The sequence below is a fragment of the Podarcis cretensis genome (assembly GCF_951804945.1).
Source record: "Podarcis cretensis genome assembly, chromosome: 2".
Taxonomy (NCBI): domain Eukaryota; kingdom Metazoa; phylum Chordata; class Lepidosauria; order Squamata; family Lacertidae; genus Podarcis; species Podarcis cretensis.
Genome location: NC_137171.1, coordinates 116,660,501 through 116,688,485, shown reverse-complemented (window position 1 = coordinate 116,688,485; position 27,985 = coordinate 116,660,501). Strand labels below are relative to the sequence as shown.

General features: G+C 47.2%; 1 protein-coding gene across 1 annotated transcript; it reads right to left on the bottom strand.

Annotated features, from left to right (window-relative positions):
* Positions 1-3: 3 nt before the first annotated feature.
* On the bottom strand, positions 4-27,696 carry LOC307210947 (uncharacterized protein). Its single transcript, XM_079967150.1, has 9 exons — positions 27,164-27,696; positions 20,309-21,384; positions 19,118-19,265; positions 16,036-17,204; positions 10,250-10,624; positions 7,605-7,985; positions 7,017-7,154; positions 5,636-5,822; positions 4-3,398 (listed from the first exon to the last, which is right to left on the bottom strand). Exons 2-9 carry the CDS (start codon positions 21,083-21,085, stop codon positions 1,432-1,434), a joined length of 5,142 nt encoding a protein of 1,713 aa, XP_079823276.1. The 5' UTR covers positions 21,086-21,384; positions 27,164-27,696; the 3' UTR covers positions 4-1,431.
* Positions 27,697-27,985: the final 289 nt, after the last annotated feature.

Here is a 27,985-nt window from a genome sequence, read left to right as displayed (position 1 = left end):
CAATTTGGAGACAAAGAATCCTTTATTTTCAGTCAGATTCAGAATTATTTCCTGTCTTCTTACCTATGAATTACATTTCTGTTCCACACTCCCCTCATCAAGCCCACCACAAGATATATTGCTTTAACGCACACAGCAACCCTGCGAGGGAGGTTTTGCATAAAGATGGTGACCAGCTTTAAGTCGCCCAATCGGCTTCACGACTGAGGAGGGATTTGAATTGTCCCTGGCATTTCTGGACCTAGATCCTTGGACTCCAGCTCCCATGAGCCCCAGCCAGCGTGGCCAACGGCTAAAGAAGACATGAGTTGCAGTATCACATCATCTGGAGGGGCCACAGGTTACCCAACAGGTCTGTTTTCAGCGCCTAGACCTTCTCCTGGCGCAGCTGCCCTTGGAACTCCTGGTACTGGATGTGCTTTTGTCCTGTGGTGCCTCTGCAGGTTGGCCTTCGTCAGGACGGAGAGGGCCTCACCACAAATGAGGCACACGGGCATGCCTTTCAGCTCCACAAAGAAATAGTCGTGTGTCCATCTTTTTTGAAAATGCGGCACTCCAAATCGATCTTCCTCTTCTTGTGGACACATTGATTGCGTCCAGAAACAGACAATTAGGCAGACGGAGCTGTTCTAATATGGGAGTCCTATGCTGCCTATAACCAGCCCTGGTCAGTAATGTGTCTGCAACTCTTTGAGCCATTGAAATTTCTGAGCTCTTTTCAAAGGCAGCCCCAGGAAGAGTGTGCTAAAGTAACTCCTACGCAATGTGGCGCCAGACTGCTTTCTTTTTTTGTAATTATCTGTCTGTTTTAAATTCTATAGCTTAAATTCTCTTGATGCTTCTTTTTTTGAGAAGGGCCTCTTACGGTCACAAAGCAATGATTTTCAGAGCAGCTTCATAACACTGATTGCGCCCCCACACTGCCCCTTTTTGTGTGGGGATTTGGATCCAGAAAAGGAGCAGACGGGGAAAGGTTAAGCAGAATCCCACCCACCCACTGTGCCACCCTTAGGTGTGCTCAGTCTTTGCCTGCTTCATGACTCCCCCTTGCATGAGAAAGAAGGATGGAGCTGCAGAAAACAGGAAGTGGTCCTTCAACCGGCCAGGACATCTCACCATCACAGACAGATCCAGTCTCCTGCTGTAGAGTCAAGAGTGGCCCTGGAATGGCAGAGAGAGGAGGGGAAGGGGCCAGGGACAGAAGGAATGGCAGGGCTTCAGATGCTCCCTTGGACGCTCCCTTGACACCAAGGGCAGCTCCTCTTCTGGGGCTGAAAGCATTGGGGTGGTTTGATTTTATCAGTATTGCAAGGAAGCATAGAAGGAAACGTAAAAAACACCTATACGGTTTATTAAAGTATCTGTGATTTTCCCCCTGTGTGAGTTCGTTGATGTCTTCTAAGTGCTCCATATTCCACATTCAATACATTTTCATGGTTTCTCCCCTGTATGAGTTCGTTGATGTATTCTAAGTTTCCCACTTTCACTGAAACTCTTTCCACATTCAAAACATTTAAATGGTTTCTCCCCTGTATGAGTTCGTTGGTGTATTCTAAGGGTTCCACTTGTACTGTAGCTCTTTCCACATTCCATACATTTAAATGGTTTCTCCCCTGTATGAGTTCGTTGGTGTCTTCTAAGTGATCCCCTATCACTGAAGCTCTTTCCACATTCAATACATTTATATGGTTTTTCCCCTGTGTGAGTTCGTTGGTGTATTCTAAGTGATCCCCTATCACTGAAGTTCTTTCCACATTCCATACATTGAAATGGTTTCTCCCTCGTGTGACTTTGTTGGTGTCTTCTAAGTTTCCCACTTGTACTGAAACTCTTTCCACATTCAATACATTTAAATGGTTTCTCCCCTGTGTGAGTTCGTTGGTGTATTCTAAGTGATCCACTATCACTGAAGCTCTTTCCACATTCAATACATTTAAATGGTTTTTCCCCTGTGTGAGTTCGTTGGTGTATTCTAAGTGCTCCACTATCACTGAAGCTCTTTCCACACTCAAAACATTCAAATGGTTTCTCCCCTGTGTGAGTTCGTTGGTGTATTCTAAGTGCTGCGCTTTTGCTGAAACTCTTTCCACATTCAACACATTTAAATGGTTTCTCCCCTGTATGAGTTCGTTGGTGTGTTCTAAGTGTATCATTTCGACTGAAGCTCTTTCCACATTCAATACATTCAAATGGTTTCTCCCCTGTGTGAGTTCGTTGGTGTATTCTAAGTGCTCCGCTTATGCTAAAACTCTTTCCACATTCAATACATCTAAATGGTTTCTCCCCTGTGTGAGTTCGTTGGTGTATTCTAAGTGCTCCACTATCACTGAAGCTCATTCCACATTCCATACATTGAAATGGTTTCTCGCTCGTGTGACTTTGTTGGTGTCTTCTAAGTTTCCCACTTGTACTGAAGCTCTTTCCACATTCAATACATTTAAATGGTTTCTCCCCTGTGTGAGTTTGTTGGTGTATTTTAAGTGCTCCACTATCACTGAAGCTCTTTCCACACTCAAAACATTTAAATGGTTTTTCCCCTGTGTGAGTTCGTTGGTGTATTCTCAGTGCTTCATTTTGACTGTAGCTCTTTCCACACTCAAAACATTCAAATGGTTTCTCCCCTGTGTGAATTCTTTGGTGTATTCTAAGATTTCCACTATCACTGAAGCTCTTACCACACTCCACGCATTTAAATGGTTTCTCCCCTGTGTGAGTTCGTTGGTGTATTCTAAGTGATCCCCTATCACTGAAGCTCTTTCCACATTCCATACATTGAAATGGTTTCTCCCTCGTGTGACTTTGTTGGTGTCTTCTAAGTTTCCCACTTGTACTGAAGCTCTTTCCACATTCAATACATTTAAATGGTTTCTCCCCTGTGTGAGTTCGTTGGTGTATTCTAAGTGCTGCATTTTGGCTGAAACTCTTTCCACATTCAACACATTTAAATGGTTTCTCCCCTGTGTGAGTTCGTTGGTGTATTCTAAGTGCTGCACTTTGGCTGAAACTCTTTCCACATTCAACACATTTAAATGGTTTCTCCCCTGTATGAGTTCGTTGGTGTATTCTAAGTGTATCATTTCGACTGAAGCTCTTTCCACATTCAATACATTCAAATGGTTTCTCCCCTGTGTGAGTTCGTTGGTGTATTCTAAGTGCTCCACTTATGCTAAAACTCTTTCCACATTCAATACATCTAAATGGTTTCTCCCCTGTGTGAGTTCGTTGGTGTATTCTAAGTTTTTCACTTTCACTGAAGCTCTTTCCACATGCCGTACATTCAAGTAGTTTCTCTCCTTTGCAACTTTTTTGTTGTATCCTCAATTTCTTTGTTTTCCCCCATAAATTCTCATGTGGCTTCATAGAATTCTGACTTTCATCTTTCTCACCTGTTTGGGAGTCTGGGAGGAAAGAGAATCCTGTTAGACTTTCAAGAAAGACAAAAAGGGAGCTGAACACATGTCAATCCCAATCTGCACCTTCTCTCGTTGTAACACCTTCATTCTCCACTACCCTCTCTAGGTTCCAAATTTTACGAAAGCTGATGAGACAGTGGCAAGAGCAAAACATGATCACTCTATTCAAACTTAATAAGGCAGCATCGTTTTATAATACAGATCTATGCTGGAACTGGTTTATTAGACACATCTCTATTTTTATTTCTCAAGTGAATGATCTCAGGCTCGAGTAACAGTGTCTCCTTTGTGAAATAAGTAAAACTTAAGTGCTACATTTAACTGTATATATATTGCAATATATTGGAAGCTAAGAAGAGCCTGCTGGATCAGGCAAAGGCCCACCTAGTCCAGCATCCTCTTCTCACAGAGGCCAACCAGATGCCTGTGGGAAACCGGCAAGCAGGACTGGAGCACAAGAGTCTTCTCTGCCTTCCGGTGCTTTCCAGAAACTAGTATTAAGAAGCGTTATTTGTGAAGAGAATCAGAACTTACAGGGTTAAACAGTTCTGAGTGACGTCTCACATTCTGAGGCGTGGCTATATTTACAGAGGGGAGTGTTTCTCTGTGTGTTTTTTTTCTTTCGCTTTTGCGGCGAGGCAGCAAGATGTGCGCTCTTTCGCCGGGCTGATTTATGATGTTTTTCTACACGATTAAAGACTGTTGGAGATAAGCAAGAAAGCTTGCGTGCAGCCTGATTTATTACACACACATTCCAACAGTTTTCTACCGCTGCGACGACTCTGCTACAGGAAGCTGATGGAGAGCTATCCACGGGAGTCCAGTGGGGCGCAGGGAAGCGTGCCGGACTCCATCGAAAAGCCACATTATTGCCTAGGACCGCGAGGGCAGAGCAGAGACGTCAGTCTTATCCTTTTTTTCAAGCTATCCAAGTTGCTGGCTCTCACTGTCTCCTGTAGGATGGATTCCATAGATGAACTACGCTTCTGTTGATTCATCTTTTGCAGCCCTTAAAGGCTGATAGATGTATTATGGCCTAAGCTTTTGTGGGCTGCAGTCTGACAAAGTGGACTCTTGACCAGGAAAGCTGGTGCCACTATAAACCTCTGAGTCTCCTTGTTGGCTTTGTGTACTTATTTTGAAATTTGCACCAAGGTTGGACCACAGTGTCTCCATGGAAGCTTAGGAACGGACAAAATTACAGGGTGTCAGCTCCGTGAATCTCAAGCCTCTCGTGCCTCCGCTGACAGAGCCTGAGAACGCAAGAGATGGGATTCGGTTGGAATGTGAAGCAGGGGAGGAGCAGCCAAGCTGCAGCAGGAGCAAAGAACAAGGAGCAGGAAGAGGGGGTGACGGGGGAGCACAGACTGTTATCTCCAGTTTGAGCTCTGACACAGAGCCCCCGAAATAGCCTGTCCAAAAAATCGTAGGCTCGAGAGAATCTGCAAGAAGAGGGGAAAAGAAAGCGAAAGTGGGGGCTTCTTTGCTGGAGGACTCGGCAACTGCAAGCTGGGATGAACAGGCCGAAGACTGAGCTCCACAATGATTTATGAGTTTGAGATAATTACTACTGGAGGTGTCTCACGTCTGTGCGGGAGAACCAAGCCATTACACAGGGGCGCTAAAATTATTATCCCACTCACTCACTCTCACAAACAACCCCAGTCGGTAAGATTGGCAATTTTACACAATTTGCTTATAATACCAGACGCTCTTGGACTTTATATGCCCAATCCTAATTACAGAGCCTCCAGCCACAGGAATTGTGTATCATGATAATGGGTCCTTTGTCCCTTAACCCCACCAAACTGGGGAGGTGTATGCATCTATTGTGTTTTGATGCTGGTGGAATGTATGATTCTGACCCTGTCTATAAAAAATAAGAATAATAGAAACAATTTATGTACATTAATTATAAATAATTAAGGGAAACATTTCCATCCCACTTCACCCATTTTTCAGGATTGGTGTGCAACTTCATTACCATCAATTATTCCTGCCGTGGAAATAACACCTAAGATTTCAAAGCCTGGAGGAAGAAAATCTGCCCCCACTACTTTAGGAAAAGAATTCAAGAAACAAATAGCTGCTTCGGAGAAGGCCTCACCCCTTCCTTCTTATTGTCAGGAACTTCCTTCCATTTGTCTCCTCTTCGTCTTTTCCTCTTTCTCCCTCCACCACCCATCTATCCCTGTCCCCATCTCCTCTCCCCTGGAACTCACCAGATTTCTCCAAGGGTCCTGGGAGGGAATGCTCAGAGGTTGTGGGGAGGGATGCGGGAGAGAGCCTGACCAGGTCACCCGTCCATCTTCCTCCCTCCATCCTGGCCAGGGTTGCAGGTTCAGTCTCAGCTAGGTTTGCAGGTTCAGCTTCCTGAGGAGCACAGAATCCAGAGCAAGTTGCAGCTTCCTGGGAGGGAGGGAAGAAGAAGCCAAGGGAGTCTGAGAGCCCCTGCAGGGATTCTCCTGCCCAAGACATTCTGCTGCCCCTGGAGAAGCCCCAATTGGGCACCCCCTTCCCAAGATCCCCCACGCATTTTCAAACACCTTTGGCAATTCCTTTCACCTGCCTGTCCCACCTCCCTTCCTAAGGCTGGCATGCTATGCACATTAGTGGCCTGAGAGTAGATCCCTTGGAATTTAAGAGTTAATCTGCAAAGGACTGCTCTGAATACATGGGTGGCCCTTGCAGGGAGAAGAAGGAAGCCCCTTGCTTGAATCAGGACCGGCTGGGAGAGGCGGTGGATCCGCCCACTGCTCCCTCTTCCCTCGCTGCCTCCTCCTCTGCCCTCCTGGCCTGCAAACACCCTTTGCTCTTGTTCCTCAGGGGAGAGAAGCGGCTGAGGGAAAGAGCCTTCAAACCCATCCCTTTCCTCCTCTGCTCCCCCTCCTGTCCTTTTGGGAAACAGGAACTTTGGTCAGGAGTAAACAACTTAGACGGCAAGTTCGCAAGATAAGCACTTTGGAGCACTGCTTGCTCCTACTATGTGTGTGTCTGTGTGTGTTTGGACCTAGAGGACAACATACATGTTTACACCACGTGATTACTTAAAGAGGGCGAATATTTAAAACCGAAGGCCATTTCTACGAAATGGAAGACTTCCGAAGGCAGCCTTTTACAGGGAAATTGTTGATAGTTTTTATTTTGTTGGAAGCTACCCAGATGGGCAGAGGTAACCCAGTCAGATAGGGAGGATGCAAATAATAATAATAATAATAATAATAATAATAATAATAATTGCTTCCTAAGCCTGTCCTAGGACGCGGGTGGCGCTGTGGGTTAAACCACAGAGCCTAGGACTTGCTGATCAGAAGGTTGGCGGTTCGAATCCCCACGACGGGGTGAGCTCCCGTTTCTCGGTCCCTGCTCCTGCCAACCTAGCAGTTCAAAAACACATCAAAGTGCAAGTAGATAAATAGGTACCGCTTTGACAGGAAGGTAAGAAGCGTTCCCGTGCACTGCTCTGGTTCGCAAGAAGCGGCTTAGTCATGCTGGCCACATGACCCGAAAAGTGTACGATGGCTCCCTCGGCCAGTAAAGCAAGATGAGCGCCGCAACCCCAGAGTCGGCCACGACTGGACCTAATGGTCAGGTGTCCTTTACCTTTTTAAGCCTGTCCTGATTGGCATGCTGATCACAGACTCTGTCCAAACAACCCCTTTGAATGCAACAGGGCTTCCTATTTTTACTGCTGTCAGTGGGAACAGTCAAACCACGAAGCCACTGATCAACCAGAGTTTCCTGTTTTGACCAAGCACAGTTTGAAGTTAGCTTAACATCCCAGCTTATTCCAAAGCCGCCAGCTGCAGTTTCCTGGTTTGGGCAAAATGGAAAGTTTGTTAGCTATGGCTCATAAGAGATTGCCTGGTTTCATCACAGTTCCCCATAAGGGCCGGCCCAATCATGAGGTAAGCTGGGACAATTAGGTCAGGAGGCAGATGCAGGGAGAGATGGGACCAGCACGTTCCCAGCTCCCCTGTTTGTTAGCCTTGCTGCCAGTGCAGGACCACAGCTGGTAAATTTGTACAGCTACCCATTTAGAAAGTTTAGTCTAGCAAGCCTTTTAAAAGTGGATTAGAGAGAAAGTGCAGGGAGGAGGAATATTCACCACCATAGCTAAACAGAACCTCCATGTCGAGAGGCAGTGGACCTGTGACCTCCAGGAAACCCAGGTGAGAGGAGAGCACTTACCTTTCCCAGAAGCCCCTCAGTGTCTGGGAACAGGGTCTGGTCTGTCCCCCCTGTTCTCCCACTGGGCCACCGACTGGCATCCGCAGCACCCCTGAAGGAGAGGACACCATCCCCGGAGTGGGAAGGACTGGGAGCCTGTGGGGTTTCCCACCCTGAACGAGGGGGCTGCATCGTCTTCAGGAAATCCTGCTTCTGGGCATCCCAGTGGTGCTGCGGCTGCCCCTCCTCTGGCTCCTGCTTAATTTGACATAAATCTTCCCAAGGCAGAAGATCCCTGAGGGTCCCAACTTGGCCGGTAGGAGGTTTCTTTCCTTTGCACTCCAGTCTCTCCCTTTGAATGGGTCTCCTGGGTCCCTGCTCTTCAATTTTTACGTCACCCTGCTGGAAAAGAAATAAACACAAAGTAAAATAAAACCTAAGAATAAAAACAAAAGCACATTTTTTAACCATTTGGCAGTTTTTGAAATATATTATTACTCTTTCTATTTCTAATGTTCAGGATGTGAATGACAATCTTTATGTCACCCAAACAACTCCACCCAAGGACGAGGGGAAGTTATCCAAAGACTGGGGGAAACGGTTTATGGAAGTACAAATAATATTTTTTTTTTGGGGGGGGGGGGAAACCAAGGCAGTGGGAGGGAAATCCAAAAACAACCCAGTGAGAGGACTGAGCATGTTCCGTGGACAGGGAATGCTGATCCTGGCTGCAACTTCTAGCATGTTGGAAAGGCAGCAACAGATCTTTGTATATGATTAAGGCTGCGACAGACCCACCTAACACTTAAAAGTACACAGCTTCACCCAAGAAATCCTGCCAGCTGCAGTTTGTTAGGGGTGTTGAGAACTGTAGCAATAAACTACAGGTCCTGTGGTTCTCTGGGCGAAGCCACGTGCTTTCAATGTATGGCATCTGCACAGCCTAAGAACAAAAGGACAAAAGGAATATCCAAAATATTTTATATTTGATGGTCACAAAGTCTCTTGACTGAAGACACTCTAACTTGCAGTCCATTGGCTGCATATGGTTTGCCAAGCCTCAGGGTGTGTCCTGCTAGTCCCTGCCGTTTCCATCTCCTGATCTGATCATAGGATGAAGATCTCTGTCTGTTCTGGAGAGAAAGATGCCTAAAGGGCCCTTGGAGAGATTTTTTAAACTCCAATTTCACCACAAAGCAGCACAGTGCTGAAATGGGGTAAAAGCCTTGATCTGGAAATAAATGATCCCTCTGGCTGCTCTTTAAAGAGGATTTCTAAAGAACAATCTGAAGGGTCTTTTTTCTTAGAACTCATTGCTAATTCAGAAGGGTCTTCTTGTGCTCTTATTTCTCCTCCACCCCAGGACTGGGGTTGGAAGGTCTAAACATGCTGATTGTGTTCGCAAGACTTGTATGTATGCTAGATGGCATGTCTGGTGAGTGTGTGCAGCACCTCTGGCGTGTGTGCATGTGACTTTATAGTCTGCATCTCTTTTCTGTGTGCACCTGCATGTGCATACATTGGCCACAAAGCTCACTGGAATGTGGCCTCCAGAATCAATGCAGCTTTAAGCCCATAAATGTTCCTCCTGCTCTATAGGAAAGAACAATCAAATCTGAGACTATCAGGAGGAGGGAACTGGATCTACAGAGTTAATGTTCTCAACATCCTATGGACACAAACTGCAATGAGATTTTCCATTAATTGCTTTGAGATTTTTTTCCCTTAAAAATATGAAGCAGCATAGAAATGAGTAATAATCTGAACATGAATAATCTGAACATAGAATCCTCCTTTCCTCTGCCTTCTCAAATCTGGCACTCACTTCAACCCTCAGCCTTCATTTGCCTTAATGAGGAAGATGGAAATAAAACCTTTAACGAAACAGGCTTAAGCCTCTCTCACTTATTTACACGCAGACACAAGAGGTCACTAGCATTGACAGCTTGGGAAAAGATCAGATGCATTCTCTGGAGTATACATCTATCAGCTGTTTTAATTGCCGTGCCAGATCAACAGAACCTCCATGTGTAGGCACAGTGGACCTTGATTTGGGGCAGGCAAAAGAAGCCATTTCCTTGCTAAATGAATCGGATGGACATCATTGCCACAAGATGCAGTGATGGTGGTGGCGGCTAAGAGTGCTCTAGAAGGCGACCAATTCATGAAGGAGGGCGATAGGTTCATCAATGGCACTGGCAGAGGAAGGGGGGCAGGAGTAGTGGCCTGCAAAGGGTGTCAGGGGGCTGCACAGGAAGAGCCCCCCCCCCGTGCTGCACTGCTCTTCCTTTCCCCCCGCCTCCCCTTCCCTCTCCGCCGTGGGGAGGACCCTGGAAGAGGACGGGGCTCCCTGCAGAGGGACAGGGAGAGGGGCGGCAAAAGCCCCAGCTCCGCCGCTGATCCGTGAGCGACTATATGCATCGTCCACCGGGAAGCAGCAGCTGCCTTGGAGCCCTCATTCTGCCCCTTGAGCTCCGGACTGAAGGGAGCAGCTCCCCAGGGTCTCCGGCAGGGTCCGTGCCAGCCTGAGCCAGAGATGTTTGCCCCTGTGCCCTCCTGCAGATGCCCTGCCCCTCAGCTGCGCCCCTTCCCCTTCCTGCCCGGTTGGGGGGGGGGGCGCCCTGCAGCCTCTGACTCCGCTCGGGGCCTGATCCTGCCAGGCCCACCTGCTCTCCGCCTCCTGCACCTCGGACTCCTCGCTCCGTCCCTGCAGCGGAATCCGGCTCCTCTCCGGGGGAACTCGCCAGGCCACGGGGCCGCTGCTCCTCCGCTCTCCTCGGCGGGGGACAGGAAAGTGCAGCCGCTCTCGAGTCCCCCTGGCTGGCCCCCTTTCCTGCCTCTCTGGGCATCGGAGCTCGCTGGCTGTGGGTTGGGCCCTGGGGGGCTGCGAGGCTGGATGCGCCCCCTTGCAAGGCGAGGGCTGCGAGACCGCCCTGCTGCTTCCCCTGCCCTCGAATTTGCAGCCCGCTGCTTCTGATCCTGGAGGTTCTGCTCTTAGCTGTCGGGGCAAATGGATTAGCCCGATGAGATCTGGTCCATTCCTAGCTCTGGAGCAGCAGGGAAGAAGCTTTTTGCACCCTTCTCTAGGGATGTTCACATGCCGCCATCTGTGTCCCAGTGTACACAAATCGCTGAGCTGTTGGGGTAATAATAATAATACAGCAATAATAATAATAATACCGTGCCCATCTGGCTGCGTTTCCCTAGCCGTTCTGGGCAGCTCCCAACAGAATTATTTTTTTAAAAAAGATAGAATAAATCATCAAACATTAAAAACTCCCCTAAACAGCGCTGCCTTCAGATGTCTTCTAACCTCAGGGTTCGAGCCCCATGTGAGATAAAGTGAAAAAGAAGTGTAATGTTACCTTGACATTGTGTACACAATAATCCAGTGGTTTAAAAAATCCAGAATTTTGTACTAAGTCTGGTTGTGATCAGATGTGCAGTCACTGGTTTCTAAATCCTCATCATGAAAAATTCCTGAAATACCATTTTAGGTAAAATTAGCAAGTTCAGATCCAAGTGTAGTATGTAAGTGTAGCATACGATATATTTTTCTTTAATTTGGCAGGTGTTGGATACCACTTAAATTTTAGCTTATAAAATGTTAAGCTTCTAAGTGATTCTGGAATAACATTTTGAGTTGGGCTTCCTCTTTAATAGTAAACTATCATTTTCTTCTTTTTCCAATTAAAAAAATAAAAAAGCATTATTATTTTACAAAAACTGTATTGATTTTTAAAATATGGGTTCACTGGTGATAATAACCGAGGTTTTCCAAATGCAAAAGCAAATAGGTTAAGGCAGTGGTGACTTATGGAGGGCTGGGGGAAGTGGGGTGCTGCACAAATGCCTGCCCTCCTGGCTAGAGTTGCCATATTACAAACAGTGAAAATCTGAACTGAAAAATTCTTGAGCTTTTGGGGCAAAATCTCAAAATTGCTGTTTCTGAGCTATTTTTGTGGAAAAACGGCTCCCATACACCCAGGTTTCTGTGGTTGAGGCCTTGTCACCTGAGAGAGCCGTGTCCAACCCACCCCAGATTCTTCTGTTGTAATAAATGAGTTAAAGTAAAGGTAAAGGGTAAAGGGACCCCTGGACCACTAGGTCCAGTCGTGGCTGACTCTGGGGTTGCGGCGCTCATCTCGCTTTATTGGCCGAGGGAGCTGGCGTACAGCTTCCAGGTCATGTGGCCAGCATGACTAAGCCGTCTCTGGCGAACCAGAGCAGCGCACGGAAACGCCGTTTACCTTCCCGCTGGAGCAGTACCTATTTATCTACTTGCACTTTGACGTGCTTTCGAACTGCTAGGTTGGCAGAAGCAGGGACCGAGCAACGGGAGCTCACCCTGTCGCAGGGATTCGAATCGCCGACCTTCTGATTGGCAAGTCCTAGGCTCTGTGGTTTAACCCACAGCGCCACCCACGTCCCTAATAAACGAGTTAGTATAGCTTACGGCTTTCACACCCACCCCACATTCCCCATTCCTGTTTCTCTTCCACGTATTATCAGATTGTGATGTTGGCTTAGATGGTGGGTTTAGATCCCCTCCTTTACTACAGACACCCCCAAACAACCCTGGGAAGTGTAGTTTGTTAAGGATGCTGAGAATTGTGAGGCGGCCCCTACTCCTCTCACATAACTACAGTTCCCAGAGTAGTTTAACAGACAATCCCTCTTCACAGGGAACTATGTAGCTCTGTGTGGGCAATGGGGAGGGTTTTTTTCTAAGGCTTTCAGCACCCTTGAAACTACACTTCCCATGGTTCTTAGGGAGAAGATGTACCTGTTTAAAGTGGTATGATACTGGCTTAAATGTAACGTGCGGACAGGGCCCCAGTCTTAAGCAAGTCACACAGGAGAAAGTGAATCAGATCCACCCACCCTCACAAAAAAACCCTGACTAACTTTTTTTAATAATAAAAAAAAACATTTTATTTTTTTTTTTTGAAAAGAGCAGGAAATTTTAAGTAACCAAAGAAGAACAAAGCAAAGGCAGTAGATTCCTTCTGAGCAGGTTCCGTAATCCTTAACAAAGCAGCAACTCTGAGGAAATGTTCTGTCCAAAATCAAACCAGTTTTTTCTTACTTGATTCCCCCCTGAGCTACTCTGCATTGGGAGGGGGAACAGAATAGCCCCACTGCAAAGTCAAGGAGGGCACAAAGGAAACAACCCCTCCCTGCTGTTGACTATCAGCAACTACTCTCGCAGGTAAACTGCTCATAAACAGGGGGCTCCATATAGTTATCGTTACCTCTTGTGGTGCGCTCAGGTACTGAGTGCTCACAGCATTTATTCAAAAGCGGGTCACCGAGAAACAAGAAGGGAGGTATTAGCATGCTCAGAGGGAACACCAAGGTTTTGCAGAAATACAAAAAAAGACCCCCTAACCCCGCAATATTAAAAAACCCAGAACAGCCCAATAAGGACTGAGCATGCTCAGTGGCAACCAAGTGCTATGTGTTTGTTCGGAAGAGGGGAATGGAATATCCTAGGAGAGGGCATCACGGGCTGGCTGGCTGCAGTGCTGAATGTGAACATTCCAGAGGTCTTGTATGCCTTGAAAAATAGCCCATCCTCCAGGAATATATCAAAACCCACTTTAACACCACCACCAATTATTTTGATCTGGCTCACAAATAATTCCACCTCTACTGCCAACTATCCCTTTGGGTTGAAGGAACATCAAAAACACCAAAATGAGCAAGAACCTAATCCCACCCCCCCACACCATACAAAAGTAACCACCCCCATTGCCAGCAGCTATAAAGCCCATTTACACAACCTAATCCTATGTAGGTTTACTCCAAAGTAATTCCCCGCTGTGTTCATCTAAGTGCACACAGGATTACAGCTACATAGGTCTACAAATGTCTATCTCATCCGCCTCCAACTCTTCCTTCTATTTATTTATTTTTCCAAACAGCACACAAATGGCATAAAGAGATGCATACTTTTCAAAAAGGCATGAGGAAGATGAAGTACATCCACAGGGGAGCAAAGAAGGGGAGATAACTATAAGCACAAGGGGGAAAGGAACCAGAGAGCAGAGAATTCATTCGGCCAAGCAGCAAGTCATTCGATTTCCACTTGGACGGAGACTCCGCTCCACAAGCAGATAGATGATCAGGTTCCAATTCAGTTTGACAACGGCATCCTTTAGAGGTCTCTACTCTTCAGTTTTCTTCAGATCCAGCCCTGCATAAGAATACATTTCTTTTAAAAGCATGTATACATCCTTGTTGCTTTTGTCTTTACCCAAACCCACAAGCCCCCTCTTTCCAAACTTATATTTGGTCACATCCACACCATGCACTTAAAAGCACAAAACAATCCCAGGAACTGTAGCTCACCTCCCGCCCCAAAGAGGTACAATTTCCTCCCACCTTCTTCCCCAAGCCTAGCTAGTGCTCTCCCAGTTCTGGGAAGGTGGGAAAGCTTTAGGGCAGGGGGTCAGCAAACTTTTTCAGCAGGGGGCCGGTCCACTGACCCTCAGACCTTGTGGGGGGCAGGACTATATTTTGGAAAAATAAAATAAAATGAATAAATTCCTATGCCCCACAAATAACCCAGAGATGCATTTTAAATAAAAGCAAACATTCTACTCATGTAAAGACACGCTGATTCCCGGACCGTCCGTGGGCCGGATTTAGAAGGCGATTGGGCCAGATCCAGCCCCCGGGCCTTAGTTTGCCTACCCATGCTTTAGGGTAAGGTTACCAGATGTCCCCGTTTCCCGGGGACAAGTCCCCAGATTTACAAATCAATCCCCTGACAAAATCCATTGAAGTTGAAAAGTGCCCCGAATTCATTGAAAAAAATCTGGTAACCTTACTTTAGGGCCCTGTCAGAGCTTTCATACCTTCTTCCCAAAGTTGGGCACCTCCTTACTTGGGTTTTGCAGTGCCTCCTTCCCAAAGCCTTTGGGAAGACAGTGTGAGGGCTGGGGTAGGGGGCAAATTTAGGCCTCGCACAGGGAGCCATAGAACCCAAGTCCGCCACTGCCTCAAGAAACCAGCACCTGTAGGATTCCCCGGGGTGGGGAATGTGCTTCAAAAATATGGTGTGGATGGTGACCTTTCTGTTTTTCAAAACACACCAGGCCTTTCTTCTACCAAGTCGGGTAATTTGTCTCCCTGGGTCAGTGTTATCCACTCTTGTCTGGCAGCAGATCTCAGGGCAGATTTTATCACTAGCAACCTAGTTTTCAGTGCTAGCTGCCTAGTCCTTTTAATACAGGGAATGGCAGGGATTGAACCTGGAGAAGAGGAGGTTAAAGGGTGATATGATAGCCATGTTCAAATATATAAAAGGATGTCACATAGAGGAGGGAGAAAGGTTGTTTTCTGCTGCTCCAGAGAAGCGGACATGGAGCAATGGTTCCAAACTACAAGAAAGAAGATTCCACCTAAACATTAGGAAGAACTTCCTGACAGTAAGAGCTGTTCGACAGTGGAATTTGCTGCCAAGGTGTGTGGTGGAGTCTCCTTCTTTGGAGGTCTTTAAGCAGAGGCTTGACAACCATATGTCAGGAGTGCTCTGATGGTGTTTCCTGCTTGGCAGGGGGCTGAACTCGATGGCCCTTGTGGTCTCTTCCAACTCTATGATTCTATGAACCTGACGGCAAAGTCGGAGCTCTACCACTGAGTGGTAAGGATGGGCAGAAGACGGTAGATCAGGATCTAGTGATAGATGTCTAGGTGATTTGCTGATGGTTCCATAAATAAATTTAGGGTTAGTTCTCAGTTATGGGATAAACCTGGGTCAGGGTTGCATAGGTTGAAAACGATGCTCTGTGTTTGTTTTAAACTAGTATGGCACAGAGAGAGGGTGGGATTCAACTAAGTCACATGCAAGGAATGAGGTTTATTTGTGCAGCAGACTTTGCAAAGAGTTTGCAGCCAGGTTTATACAGTGGTACCTCGGGTTACATACGCTTCAGGTTACAGACTCCGCTAACCCAGAAATAGTACCTCGGGTTAAGAACTTGGCTTCAGGATGAGAACAGAAATCGTGCTCCGGCGGCGTGGCAGCAGCAGGAGGCCCCATTAGCTAAAGTGGTGCCTCAGGCTAAGAACAGTTTCAGGTTAAAAACGGACCTCCAGAACAAATTAAGTACTTAACCCGAGGTACCACTGTAATTTCAATGGAGAGAGAGGAGTTTTAAAGTTGAAACTGGGGAGCAGGGTTGGGGAGTTGAAGGTGCCTGAGTAATTCTCTGGGGGTCTGATAGAACATTTGAGAGCAAAGGAGTCACAAGATTAAATAAAGGAAAGAGGGAAGGAATAAAAAAGCTGGCGGACACAAATGAAATATGCAAAAGGTCACAGGCCAACAATCTGCATGAAATACACGTTGCCTGGGCATCAGGTCACTTCTCCCAATAAGAGTATTTGTATGGACTTTTACAACTCAATTCAATTCAGTTCTTCAATTCAATTACTTACCTCACAGGGTTCTTGTGATGATATAAGACGGGTGCAAAAAGACATCGTCAGACGGAAGCTCTTCTTCGGTTTTGATCGTTTCTGGAGATTCTTTCCTCGGTCCGTGGATTTTCTGATGGCTAACAAGGTGTGTCCTGCGATTGAACCTTTTCCCACAGTCAGGGCATCCATAGGGTCTCTCTCCAGTGTGGATTCTCTGATGGCTGATAAGGTTTGTGCTGCGATTGAACTTCTTCCCGCAATCTGTGCATTCAAACGGCTTCTCCCCCGTGTGGATTTTCTGGTGCATCTTCAGGCCTGACCGGCGGCAAAAGCTTTCGCCACAATCCGAGCACGTGTACAGCTCCCTGGCTGTATGAATGCTCTGATGTCTAATGAGGTGCTTGTTCCGGCTGAAACTTTCGCCGCACTCAGAGCATTTGAACGTCTTCTCCCCTGTGTGGTTTTTCTGGTGCCTAATGTAAGTCGATCGATCGCAAAAGCTTTTGCTGCAGAGCAGGCATTTGTACGGTTTCTCGCCCGTGTGGCTTCTCTGGTGTGTTATGAGATGGTGGCTCTGGCTGAAGCTTTTCCCACATGCGGTGCATTTGTACGGCCTGTCTCCAGTGTGAAGCCTCTCGTGTCTCACCAGACTCGACTTGTCGCAAAACTGTTTGCTGCAGGAGGAGCATGAGTATGGCTTCTCGCCCGTGTGCATTCTCTGATGTGAAATAAGGTTTGAGTTCCGACTGAACCCCTTCCCGCAGTCCAAGCATTTGAACGGCTTCACTCCCGCGTGGATTTTGCTGTGGTTATTGAGATGAGAGCTCCGCCGGAAGTTTTTGCCACAGTCTGCACATTCGTACGGCTTCTCCCGGCCATGGACTCTTATATGCATGATGAAGCCAGCTCTGGAGATAAACACTTTGCCACAATCGGAGCAGTCATAGAGTTCCTGTCCCGAGTTGTTCCTCTGATGTCTGTTGAGGCCGTGGAACAATCTATCACTTGGCCTCTTTAATTTGGGGGTTGCCTGTTCTGCTGCCGTTTCACCCTCCGGCGCAACGGATTCATTCCTATGCTCCTCTGTTCCATATTCCTTTGGCTCCGCTGGTTTTGAAATTGTCTCCTCAAAGTCCGGGCAGTTCTCTCCTTCTAGTGGCATCCCGTCATTTTCATCCTGACCTTCGTCACCTAATATAAGAATAATGAAAACCATCATTCTTTCTATTTCTGACGTTCAGGTCGCGAGTGGCATTGCTGATGTAGCCAAAACACAGGATTTGGGGTGGTATGAAGGAAGAACTAAGCTACCTGCAATGCGATTGGTCAGTTAGTTAAATATTTTTATTTATTTGCTATGCCCATGGCAGAACGACTCCATTCATACAGAAGAGGGTGTGCGGAACCCCAAGATTTGCAGAAGTGCACACAAATAATCTGGTGAAGAAAACCCTAAAAGGGGGGGGACCCACAAAACAGTCAATGGAGAGATGAACTTGCTCACTGGCCATAGAATAATGATTGACATTTTAGGGGAGGAGGGGCAGCTGTGGGACAGCAAACCAGGAGAGGGAATGGGCTGAAGTGGCTGGAATCCTGAAAAGAGGCACTCCATGGTGTAACACATTGTTGCAGGTCCTGCATGCCATAATTACAATAAGCATTTAAGCAGTGGAGGCTGGTGCCCATTGGTAGGGCGGAAAGCAGACCAACAGAATCAATGGGGTGGCTGTAAGTTTAAAAGGTTAAAAAAAAGGCAGCTGGCAAAGGAAAACTTGAAGTTGGTGGTAGGGCTGGGCCATATCTGGTTTTCAACATTTGCGATATATCGCCAGCTAAACATTGTGATCTATTGATATAGGACAGGGGTTAGCAAACTTTTTCAGCAGGGGGCCGGTCCACTGTCCCTCAGACCTTGTGGGGGGCCGGACTATATGGGGGGAAATGAACGAATTCCTATGCCCCACAAATAACCCAGAGATGCATTTTAAATAAAAGGACACATTCTACTCATGTAAAAACATGCTGATTCCTGGACTGTCTGCAGGCCGGATTTAGAAGGCGATTGGGCCAGATCCAGCCCCCGGGCCTTAGTTTGCCTACCCATGATATAGGACAAGGTCTGAAATAAGGATGGAGCTGGTTTTCAACTTCGTGATATATCACCAGCTAAACATCTTGATAGGGACGCGGGTGGCGCTGTGGGTTAAACCACAGAGCCTAGGACTTGCTGATCAGAAGGTCGGCGGTTCAAATCCCCACGACAGGGTGAGCTCCCATTGCTCGGTCCCCACTCCTGCCAACTTAGCAGTTCGAAAGCACGTCAAAGTGCAAGTAGATAAATAGGTACCGCTCCGGCGGGAAAGTAAACAGCGTTTCCGTGCGCTGCTCTGGTTCGCCAGAAGCGGCTTAGTCATGCTGGCCACATGACCCAGAAGCTGTACGCCGACTCCCTCGGCAAGTAAAGCGAGATGAGCGCCGCAACCCTAGAGTCGGCCATGACTGGACCTAATGGTCAGGGGTCCCTTTACCTTTAAACATCTTGATATATGAATATATCCCAATGTCTGAAATAAGGATGGAGCTATGTAAAGCCACTGGCTGGCTTCGCGGTTTCCCCCACATTGCGATTTTTGCACAACACACACACACGCACAATTCTCAATATATTGCCACGTCAATAACTAAGCCCATATCACGATATGGACTTCAAACTGGTTTTGAGTGACATAGCAATATATCGCCCTGCCCTAGTTGTTGGGGCAGTGCCTCATTTATCTAACAGATCCACTGCATAGAACCTGTTTTATACCAGGCCAAATTATTTGTCCATTGAGGCCAGTATTTTCTGCTTTGTATGTTCTCTGTAACCTTTCAAAAAAGGCTTCCTTGTCAGCTGGTTTTCAATCCTTTTTAATTTGGGAGATGCTAGGAATCGAACCTGTGAACTTAGGTGGTGGAACATGTGCTCTATTACAGTACTCAGCTATGGGAACACCCGCCCGTCCCCAGAGCAAAATGGCATATGTAACAGAAGTTTTGAAAAGGAAACAAGAGCAAGATAAGCAAGTGTACAACTTGCTTCCAGTGCAACTCATCCTTGCCTAGCACACTGGCTTCTTCTTCTTCTTCCTCCTCCTCCTCATCTTCCCCCTCCTCCTTGACCTCCCTGTAGAGCTGCCTGAGGCTCAGATCCATCGAAGAACCTTCTCCCGCAGAGAAATTCATAGCAGCCTCCTCTTTCATCCCCACCTGAAACAACGGGAGAGAATTTCAGTCCAGGATGGCTCAGGGGTGGAGCCCATAAGACGAGTCCTGTTGGATCAGACCAACATCCCATTTCCTGCCATGGCCAGTCAGAGCCTCTGGGAAGCCCACAAGCAGGTCTAAAAGTCAACAGCCCTCCCCAAGTCAGAGATGTATATAGTACATTCACCTATCGTGGCTAAAGAGCCATTGGTAACTTCACTCGCTACAAATTCCTCATCCCCTTTTAAAGCTGTCTGAGCAGGTGGCTGTCACCTCATCTTGTGGCAGCGAGTTCCATAAGCTCAGTCACACATTTTGCTTGAAGAAGTGTGGTTTCCTGCCCCTCCTCCATCCATGTCCTGAATCTACTGATCATCACTTTCACTGGAGGATATTTCCCACCCCACTCACCCTGCTGCAAAGTCTAGCATTGCAAAGAACAAAAACATTTCTGTCTTTTCATCTACATCATGCATGAATGCTGTAAATCTCACTCATGTCCCTACCTACTTTTGTTACATCTTCCCCTCTCCGGAAGCAAAAAAAGCCTTTCCTTGTAAAGAAAGTGCTCCATGGGACATTTTTGCTTGACCTGTTTTGCATCTCTCCCAGTCACACGAAGCGACTATTACCAGAATGACTCATCCCGTAAGCCAGGGAAAGGGAACCGGGTCCAGCCAGTGGGCTGGATCCTGACCCACCCCTGCCAATCACCTGACGCCACAACAATGTCAGGTGACCTGCTTCCGTTTGACTGGGTGGTTTGAAAAAAACAAACAAACTCAGGACTGCACTGCACGTCGAACTGCAGGGCTTTGCAGGTCCCGACGGGCAACTGATTTTTCAGGGCTTGCTGCTGTGATCATCTGCGCTTGCAATGGCACAGGGTTCAAATGGCCCAGCAAGACAACCTGGGAGGCTTAAGTGGCCCTAATTAGGCCCACAGACCCCAGGTTCCCCACTACTGCTGCCAGCTAAGTACCACAGCTTACATACATCCTACCACCAATAGCACGGCCAGCTCAGGACCATTGAGAAGAAAATACCTGTTGGTCCTGCCTCTGAGCCTCTCGCTGCCTCAGGAGAAAATGCTCAGCAAGGGCTACAGCGTGGAAGCAGCTCTCCGAATCGCGTTCTCGGATCCAGCTCAGCATTTCTGGGGGCAGGATGGCCAAGAATTGCTCCAGAATCACCAGCTCCAGGATCTCCTCTTTGGTGTGCCTCTCCGGCATGAGCCACTGGTGACAAAACCTCCGCAGTTGACAGTAGGCCTCCCACGGCCCCTCGGCTTCTTCATAGCCAAACTGACGGAAGCGCTGGCGCTGGCATTCGGGACTGATGGACTCTGTGGCCTCGGCTTCGCTTGCCTGCTCGTCGCTGCTCCCGCTGTCGCTTTTCACACTTTGGGCCTCTTGGGCTGCCTGGGTGCGTCCCGTCCCGAGCCGGGGCCTTGTCCTGCCTTTAGCCCACCGGCTGGTGGACGTTGCTCCTTCGGAGTGGGAAAGGGAATCCTTAACATCGTCCGTCAATCCTGTCTCTTCCAGTTCCAGGTCTCCCTGCCCTGACAGAGGGGACTGTGAGGCATCTGGGTTGTCCTGCCACTGCTCCTCCCACTGCCGGGACGACGGTCCTTCACCAACTTCCTGTTTAATGCCTTGTGGTGATGCTGCAACAATAACCGTCTCCACCTCGGAGGGCAGGGGTCTTTGCAGCCCTTTCCTGGTTCCACGTTCTCGCCTCTCCATTTTTATTTCTGGCTTCACGTGCTGGTCAAACTCATGAAGGTCCAGGGGCGAGAATTCTGCTGCCTTCTCTGTCGTCATTTTCCACCCACAACCACCCTCTCTCTTTTTTTTAATAAGCGACGATCCTAGCTAAGCTCTGTCCCTCCATCCCCTTTCAGGCCGACGTAGTGGAAAGCTTCTTTGCTTCGTAACTGCAATTACAGCAAGTCAAAGCAGAACTCCAGCCATGATAAGAGTTTCTGTGAGCAGCCCTAAGACCTCCGGGTATAGGGGGATATATAAATTCAATAAATAATAATAATGATAATAAGCAGACCCCCCAAGAGCTCAGGCCGATGCCAATCTTCCTCAGACGTCTTTGCTTGTCTGGGGCTGCCCTGTAGGACAAAAAACACAAACAACAAGTGAGGCAACAAGGAAAACATTGCTCTTCTCCCTAGTAAGAAGTATATTTTGTTTTTTAATAAGTGGAACCTGCAGCAAAAAATGGTGCATTGTGTCCTCACCTCCAAAGAGAAAGGCTGCTTTTCATGCTTCCAGTTAGCCAGGACACTTCATTTCATTCTCCAATCCCACTTACTCCCCCCTCGCCCCCGCCCGGCGGTATGAATGAATGAATGAACTTTATTACGGTCTCAGACCAGGATTAAAAAAGCATATAGATAAAATAGCAGTTAGGATTTTTTTAACCGATAATTGTTAGAGCAAATAAGGACATGGAAACAGGCACAGGATAAAACATCTGGATAAAATACAAGATTAAACGTGGATAATGTATGGATAAAAAACTGATAATTAAAACAGATAGGAACTAAAAACAAACAAAGACACACAGTTAAAACAACTGTAAGAGCATAAGAACTAAAAGACTCGCAGTTAAAACAACTATAAGAGGCTGCAGAGTAGAAGCCTCTTAAATAGAGGACACTTACAACATTAGAAACTGCTGTGCAAATATGGTTAAAACAGACAATTAAAACAATGTACAACACTAAATTTAGCAACAATATACAACAGTAAACTGTCCCAGGGAGTTGACTCAGAATCACCCATGGAACCGTGTATGGGGCCCGGCAGTATATTCTTGTACATCAGCAAACATGGATAGCTCAGTTGGTTAGAGCATGGTGCTGATAATGCCAAGGTTGCAGGTTCGAACCCCATATGGGACAGCTCCATATTCCTGCACTGCAGAGGGTTGGGCTTAGATGATCCTCAGGGTCGCTTCCAATCCTATGATTCTATTATTTGGATTCCACCAATCCTGGCTATACCTCCCTGTTTCTACGCAACCCCATTGTGGCTTAAAAGTTGTCAGCGCTCAACATGCGAGCGCATTATTACAAGGAGTGATTTATTTTAGCGCATTCATTTCCCACCTTTTCAAGGCTGTGTACAGAGTTGTGCTCCCCACTCAGTTACCCTAGAACAGGGGTAACAGCAACCTTTTTCAGCAGTGGGCCAGTCCACCATCCCTCAGATCATGTGGTGGGCCAGACTGTATTTTGGGGAAAAAATAATGAACGAATTCCTATGCCCCACAAATAACCCAGGGATGCATTTTAAATAAAAGGACACATTCTACTCATGTAAAAACACGCTGATTCCCGGACCATCCGCAGGCTGGATTGAGAAGTCAATTGGGCCAGATCCAGCCCCCAGGCCTTAGGTTGCCTACCCCTGCCCTAGAACAAGCCAGGATTTCTTTTTAAAGCTTTGATGCAAGAATGACACCAAAGCAGACATCAAGTGAGTGAATTTTATAATTAAGATGCCACCACCAGAAATTCAGTTTCTATGGTAATACCCAGGAAGTCTTGCATCCAAGTACAGTGGTACCTCGGGTTACAGACGCTTCAGGTTACAGACGCTTCAGGTTACAGACTCTGCTAACCCAGAAATAGTACCTCGGGTTAAGAACTTTGCTTCAGGATGAGAACAGAAATTGCACAGCGGTGGTGCGGCGACAGCGGGAGGCCCCATTAGCTAAAGTGGTACCTCAGGTTAAGAACAGTTTCGGGTTAAGAACGAACCTCCAGAACAAATTAAGTACTTAACCTGAGGTACCACTGTACTAACCAAGTACAGACCCTGCTTAGCTTCCAAGATCAGGCAAGACTGAGCTCGCTCAGGTGAAAACATGAGCAGGCAAATGTGGAGCATTCTGTCACCAAGCCGTGAAGAGCAACATTATGGGAGAGGTGTTTCCAGCTACCCCACCTCTTGTCTTTGGAAGACCTGCAAGTTGCTGTAGGAGGAGAGGGACTCTGAGCAACTGGGATCATCATCCGAGGTGCTTCTTCATGTGCCTCCTCCACAAGAGGCCTGGAGGGAGGTGTAATGGTTGTAAGGGGGTTACTTGTGCGTAAATTGCCTTCAGTTTAGTTAGATTGCTTGGCCAACCATGCTTAGGCTGACAGCTCGCCCTCCGTGACCTGTTAGTCACTTGCAGAATCCGTCAGTGGGCGTTTCTTGAACCTCTTCCAGCATAAGAGCTGTTTGACGCCAAGTCTCCTCCTACTTTCCCTGCGCGGAACTCGTCTGCGCAAGTAAGGGGACGGCAGGGGCGTGCCAGCGCTCTCTCCACTAGTCTCTGGTGAAGGGTCTTGGAGACCTGTCTCCAATTCCTCCATCTCCCTCTCTTCTCCACTGGTGTTACGCTGAATTCCTTCCCCCCTGCTGGTCCCTTCTCCGGCATCGCTCTGGAGCCCTGCCTCCGCCTCTCGCTCTGATGTCAGTTCCCTGACAAGCGGCAACATGAAAACGGCCTTTTTTGTGGTGGCTCCCCATTTGTGGAATGCTCTCTCCCTTAGGTGGCAGGCAAAAACATTTCTCTATAACCAGGCCTTTGGCTGATTAACATTATATGGCCTTTTAAATGTGTTTGTGGGAGGGGGCACTATTGGTTTGCTTTTGTTTTATTATGTCTTTTGTATTCACATTTTGTAATTTTTTTGTTGGGAATTGCCCTGTGATCTTTGAATAAAGGGCAGTATACAAATTTAATAAATGAATGAATGAATAAAAATAACTTCATGGGAAAGGTGTTTCTAAGACCAAGGTGAAACTGTCAAGTTTCCTTGTTAACTTTGCTATTGGATATTACACTATCTTCTTATATATATAGTACTGAAATGTTGCCGTTGTATTGTATGTTGCTATATTTGATATCGTGTTGTTGTTTTATTATGCAGTTTTGTAATTGTTTCACAGTGCTTGGCTTTGAAATACATTTCTGCTTCATTTGTTGTTAAGCCGCTTTGAGCAATTTTTGGGGGGGTGGGGTGGGTGGAAAAGAAGCATACAGATAAAACACTGAATGAATGAAGAGCTTTAAAGGTTAAAACTGAGCGTGGGAACACATGGGGAGTCAGTGGCAAGGAGTACCATAGCTCAGTTTCCCTCAAGTTAAATACAGTGGTACCTCGGGTTAAGTACTTAATTCGTTCCGGAGGTCTGTTCTTAACCTGTAACTGTTCTTAACCTGAAGCACCACTTTAGCTAATGGGGCCTCCTGCTGCCGCTGCGCCTCCGGAGCCCGATTTCTGTTCTCATCCTGAAGCAAAGTTCTTAACCTGAGGTACTATTTCTGAGTTAGCGGAGTCTGTAACCTGAAGTGTATGTAACCTGAGGTACAACTGTACAGGCATTTTCTCTAGGAATATTGTGGAATCTGCTGAACCAGAGGCTCATAATGGAGATGGCTTTTTCCCCTTCTCACACCCACATGCCTCTCAGAGTACTATATTTTCCTGTTCTCCTACTGATGAATGGAGGAAATAGAATCTATATGCCCCAATAGCCGCCCCCCCCCCGAAATTGCTCTGTAAGCAGTCTAGCCATCTGTATGCATGCCTTCTCAGAAAATGCAGGAATTAATCTATTTGTTGAAGCTTGTGTAATAGAGCTTTGTACATGTTCTTGTGCCCTAGAAGTTGTTTTTATACAGAAAGTGGCTCTGATCAGAAATGAGAGAAACCCAACGACCCCCATAACCCCCACTTTTGAGTTTGCCACAAAATGCTGTGTAAGCTTCTATTCAAGAAAGTCAGTCACAAGAAGATGAGCTAACTGATGTCTGGTGTCTGTTTTTAAATTTGCATAGGTCATCTGTATGGGCAAGAAACCAGCACAGGCTGGCAGATGCAGATAGAACAGGAGCGGGGTGGGGGAGAGACTAGAAAGTTCTTACTTTGCAGTTTGGGCGAACAAGGGGGGAGCGAAGAAGCTAATCTGTTATTTTTGCCTGCATGAGTAAAGTTCCTCTTTTTTGCCTGTTCATTTGTAACTCACTATAAGAAGGGCCCCCAAAACTGGTTCAGGGCCTCAGTCTCTGAGAGATATCTCACTGGGGTCACCTTCAATAAATGCTGACCTTCCTTGGAAAGATCTAGTGTCTGCCGTCACTGACTGGAGATTCCTGCAACATTTCCACACTCAGCTGGTACCTTATTTTCCCACCCCCACCTCAAGCTGGCAATTTCTCCCCCCCTTCCCCCTAGAGTTTTATGTTTATTCTTTCTTCCAAAAACACCTTTATTCTCTTATCCCATTATAGTCCCAGTTTTTTTAAAGAAACTGTGATAATAAATATCAACTTTCCTTTGTAGGAGAATGTACTTCAAATAATACTAACCCTTGGCGCTGTGGATTAAACCACAGAGCCTAGGGCTTGCCAATCAGAAGGTCAGCGGTTCGAATCCCCACGATGGGGTGAGCTCCCGTTGCTTGGTCCCTGCTCCTGCCAACCTAGCAGTTCGAAAGCACCTCAAAGTGCAAGTAGATAAATAGGTACCGCTTTGGAGGGAAGGTAAACGGCGTTTCCGTGCGCTGCTCTGGTTTGCAAGATGCGGCTTAGTCATGCTGGCCACATGAACCGGAAGCTGTATGCCGGCTCCCTCGGCCAATAAAGGGAGATGAGCACCACAACCCCAGAGTCGTCTGCGACTGGACCTAATGGTCAGGGGTCCCTTTACCTTTACCTCCTCTGGCCTCCTCTCAGAAGAGGGAGGCCTTACATCCCTAAACACACACGGCTTCCTTGTCATCTTTGCACAGGAAACGAGGAGCTACTAGTCCTGGCAAGAGCTTCTGCCACAGCACTGACCCAATTTAGAGGCCACAGCATGGCTAGGAGATATGCAGGAACGTGAAAAGCCCACCAGCCAGTCTGTGTTATGGAAGCCCACCTGAAAGGAGCTCCAAGGCCCACTGATGGCTTATGAGCCCATTCTTTGATATGCACCACTTTTAAGCTATTTCAATTTAATATTGTATTTATATTGTTGTAGTCCATTCCAGTGACCTGCTTGTATTTATATTGTTGTAGTGCATTCCAGCGACCTGCTTGTGAAGGACAGGTAAAGTACTACTAGCAAATAAATAAACACGGTATAATAAATAAGATTATCACCGCTCTTTATTAGTGGGTAAAGGGCAAGTAAGAAGTTCCGGTATGTGTTTAAGTGGAGTTTGATATGAAACCAAAACCTCGTTGGCTCTAATGTCTTCCAAACGCCTGAGTTACATCCTTTTGGGATTATTGTAACACACTCTGGGTGGGGCTGCCATTGCAAAATGCTCAACGGGATCAAAGAGCCGCAGAGAGATTGCTGACCGGAGATGGTTAAAAGTAGGATATGACACCCTTGTTACAACAGGGCCATTCAAAGTGCTGGTTGTGACCTGTAAAGTCCTATACAAGATGGGTCCTTGGCATGTGAAAAACTGAATTGCTTCATATGAACCTGCCTTATCTCTGGGATCTTTGTGGGAGGCTGTTCTCGCAGGGACACTTGCTGAGGGCGCAGGGCAGGGCCTTCTTGGCGTTGGCACCCAGACTATGGAACTCCCTCCTTGTCCTTCCACCAGCAAGTTAAGACTTTATGGTCCCAACAGACTTTGGGGGAACTGACTGCTTTTTAGTGAAAGGGCTGGCGCCCTACTGCTCTTATTGCAATTACTTGTCTGAGATTTTCTTTCCCTCCTCCCCACAGCATGGATTTTCACAGCGCTAATTACATTGCACACCCAACTGTTGAATGGAAGCGCGGAAGGAGAGCGCAAATTATGGGATGTCGAGGCCCCCTCCGCATCTTCCCCCGCCTGCAGCTCTTCTGCTCCCCAAGAACCAGGCAAACCCGCCTTCCAACTTACCGGTCCCGGGCGAGGCCTCCCTCCGGCTCCTCCCAGTGGAAGCTGCGATGACAGCAGGGGCTCTTGGCAGGGAACCTGCAGCTTCCGAGCAAACACAATCAGGCATGCATTTTATTTTATTTTTTTTTTAAAAAAGCAACAGAACAGTTTGCAAATTTTGCAAGGGGAGAAAGAAGAAGGCGGCGACCACCAAGCTCCGGAAGATTGCATTCGGCAGGAAGGAAGATTCTCCTCCTCCCTCCCCAAACCCTCTTCCTCTCTAGCCATCTGAACTGCGCTGATTTAACCCTTAGAGAACCACGGGGCGCTTTCATGGACTATACATTTTCATTTCTATTTTTTTAAAGAGAAGGTTCGGCATTAAAATGGCATGTGCTCTACCTAGTGGGGTGGGGCACCTGACATCTTACCTGCAAGGCTGTATTAATCTGAAAGGGGCCGGGGGCCGGGAGGGGGTCACGCTGGCCTTTCCGCCCCTTCCCTTCGATGAAAGAGAAGATCCTTTGTTTGAAAAGGGGCCCTGAAAGGGTTAAGTGGAGAGAGAGAGCACCGATTTCCTAGATAGGCTCGAAAGGTCATGGAACGGCGCAGGATTCCTCTTCCGGCCCCTCCCCTTTGACTGGAAGAGGGGGAGGGGGGTGTTGCAGCAGATGAAAGGCAGCTGTCAGCTGTCACGGACCCTGTTCTTTGTAGCGGAATTGCAATTGCTGTGCCAGTTTTTTTAAAAACAGCAAATATAATTAAACTTGAGATAATCATGGCCTGTTTTCTGCCTGTTTACAGTGGTTGCTTCTAATGATTTAGGTGGCGTCCCTTGGCAGG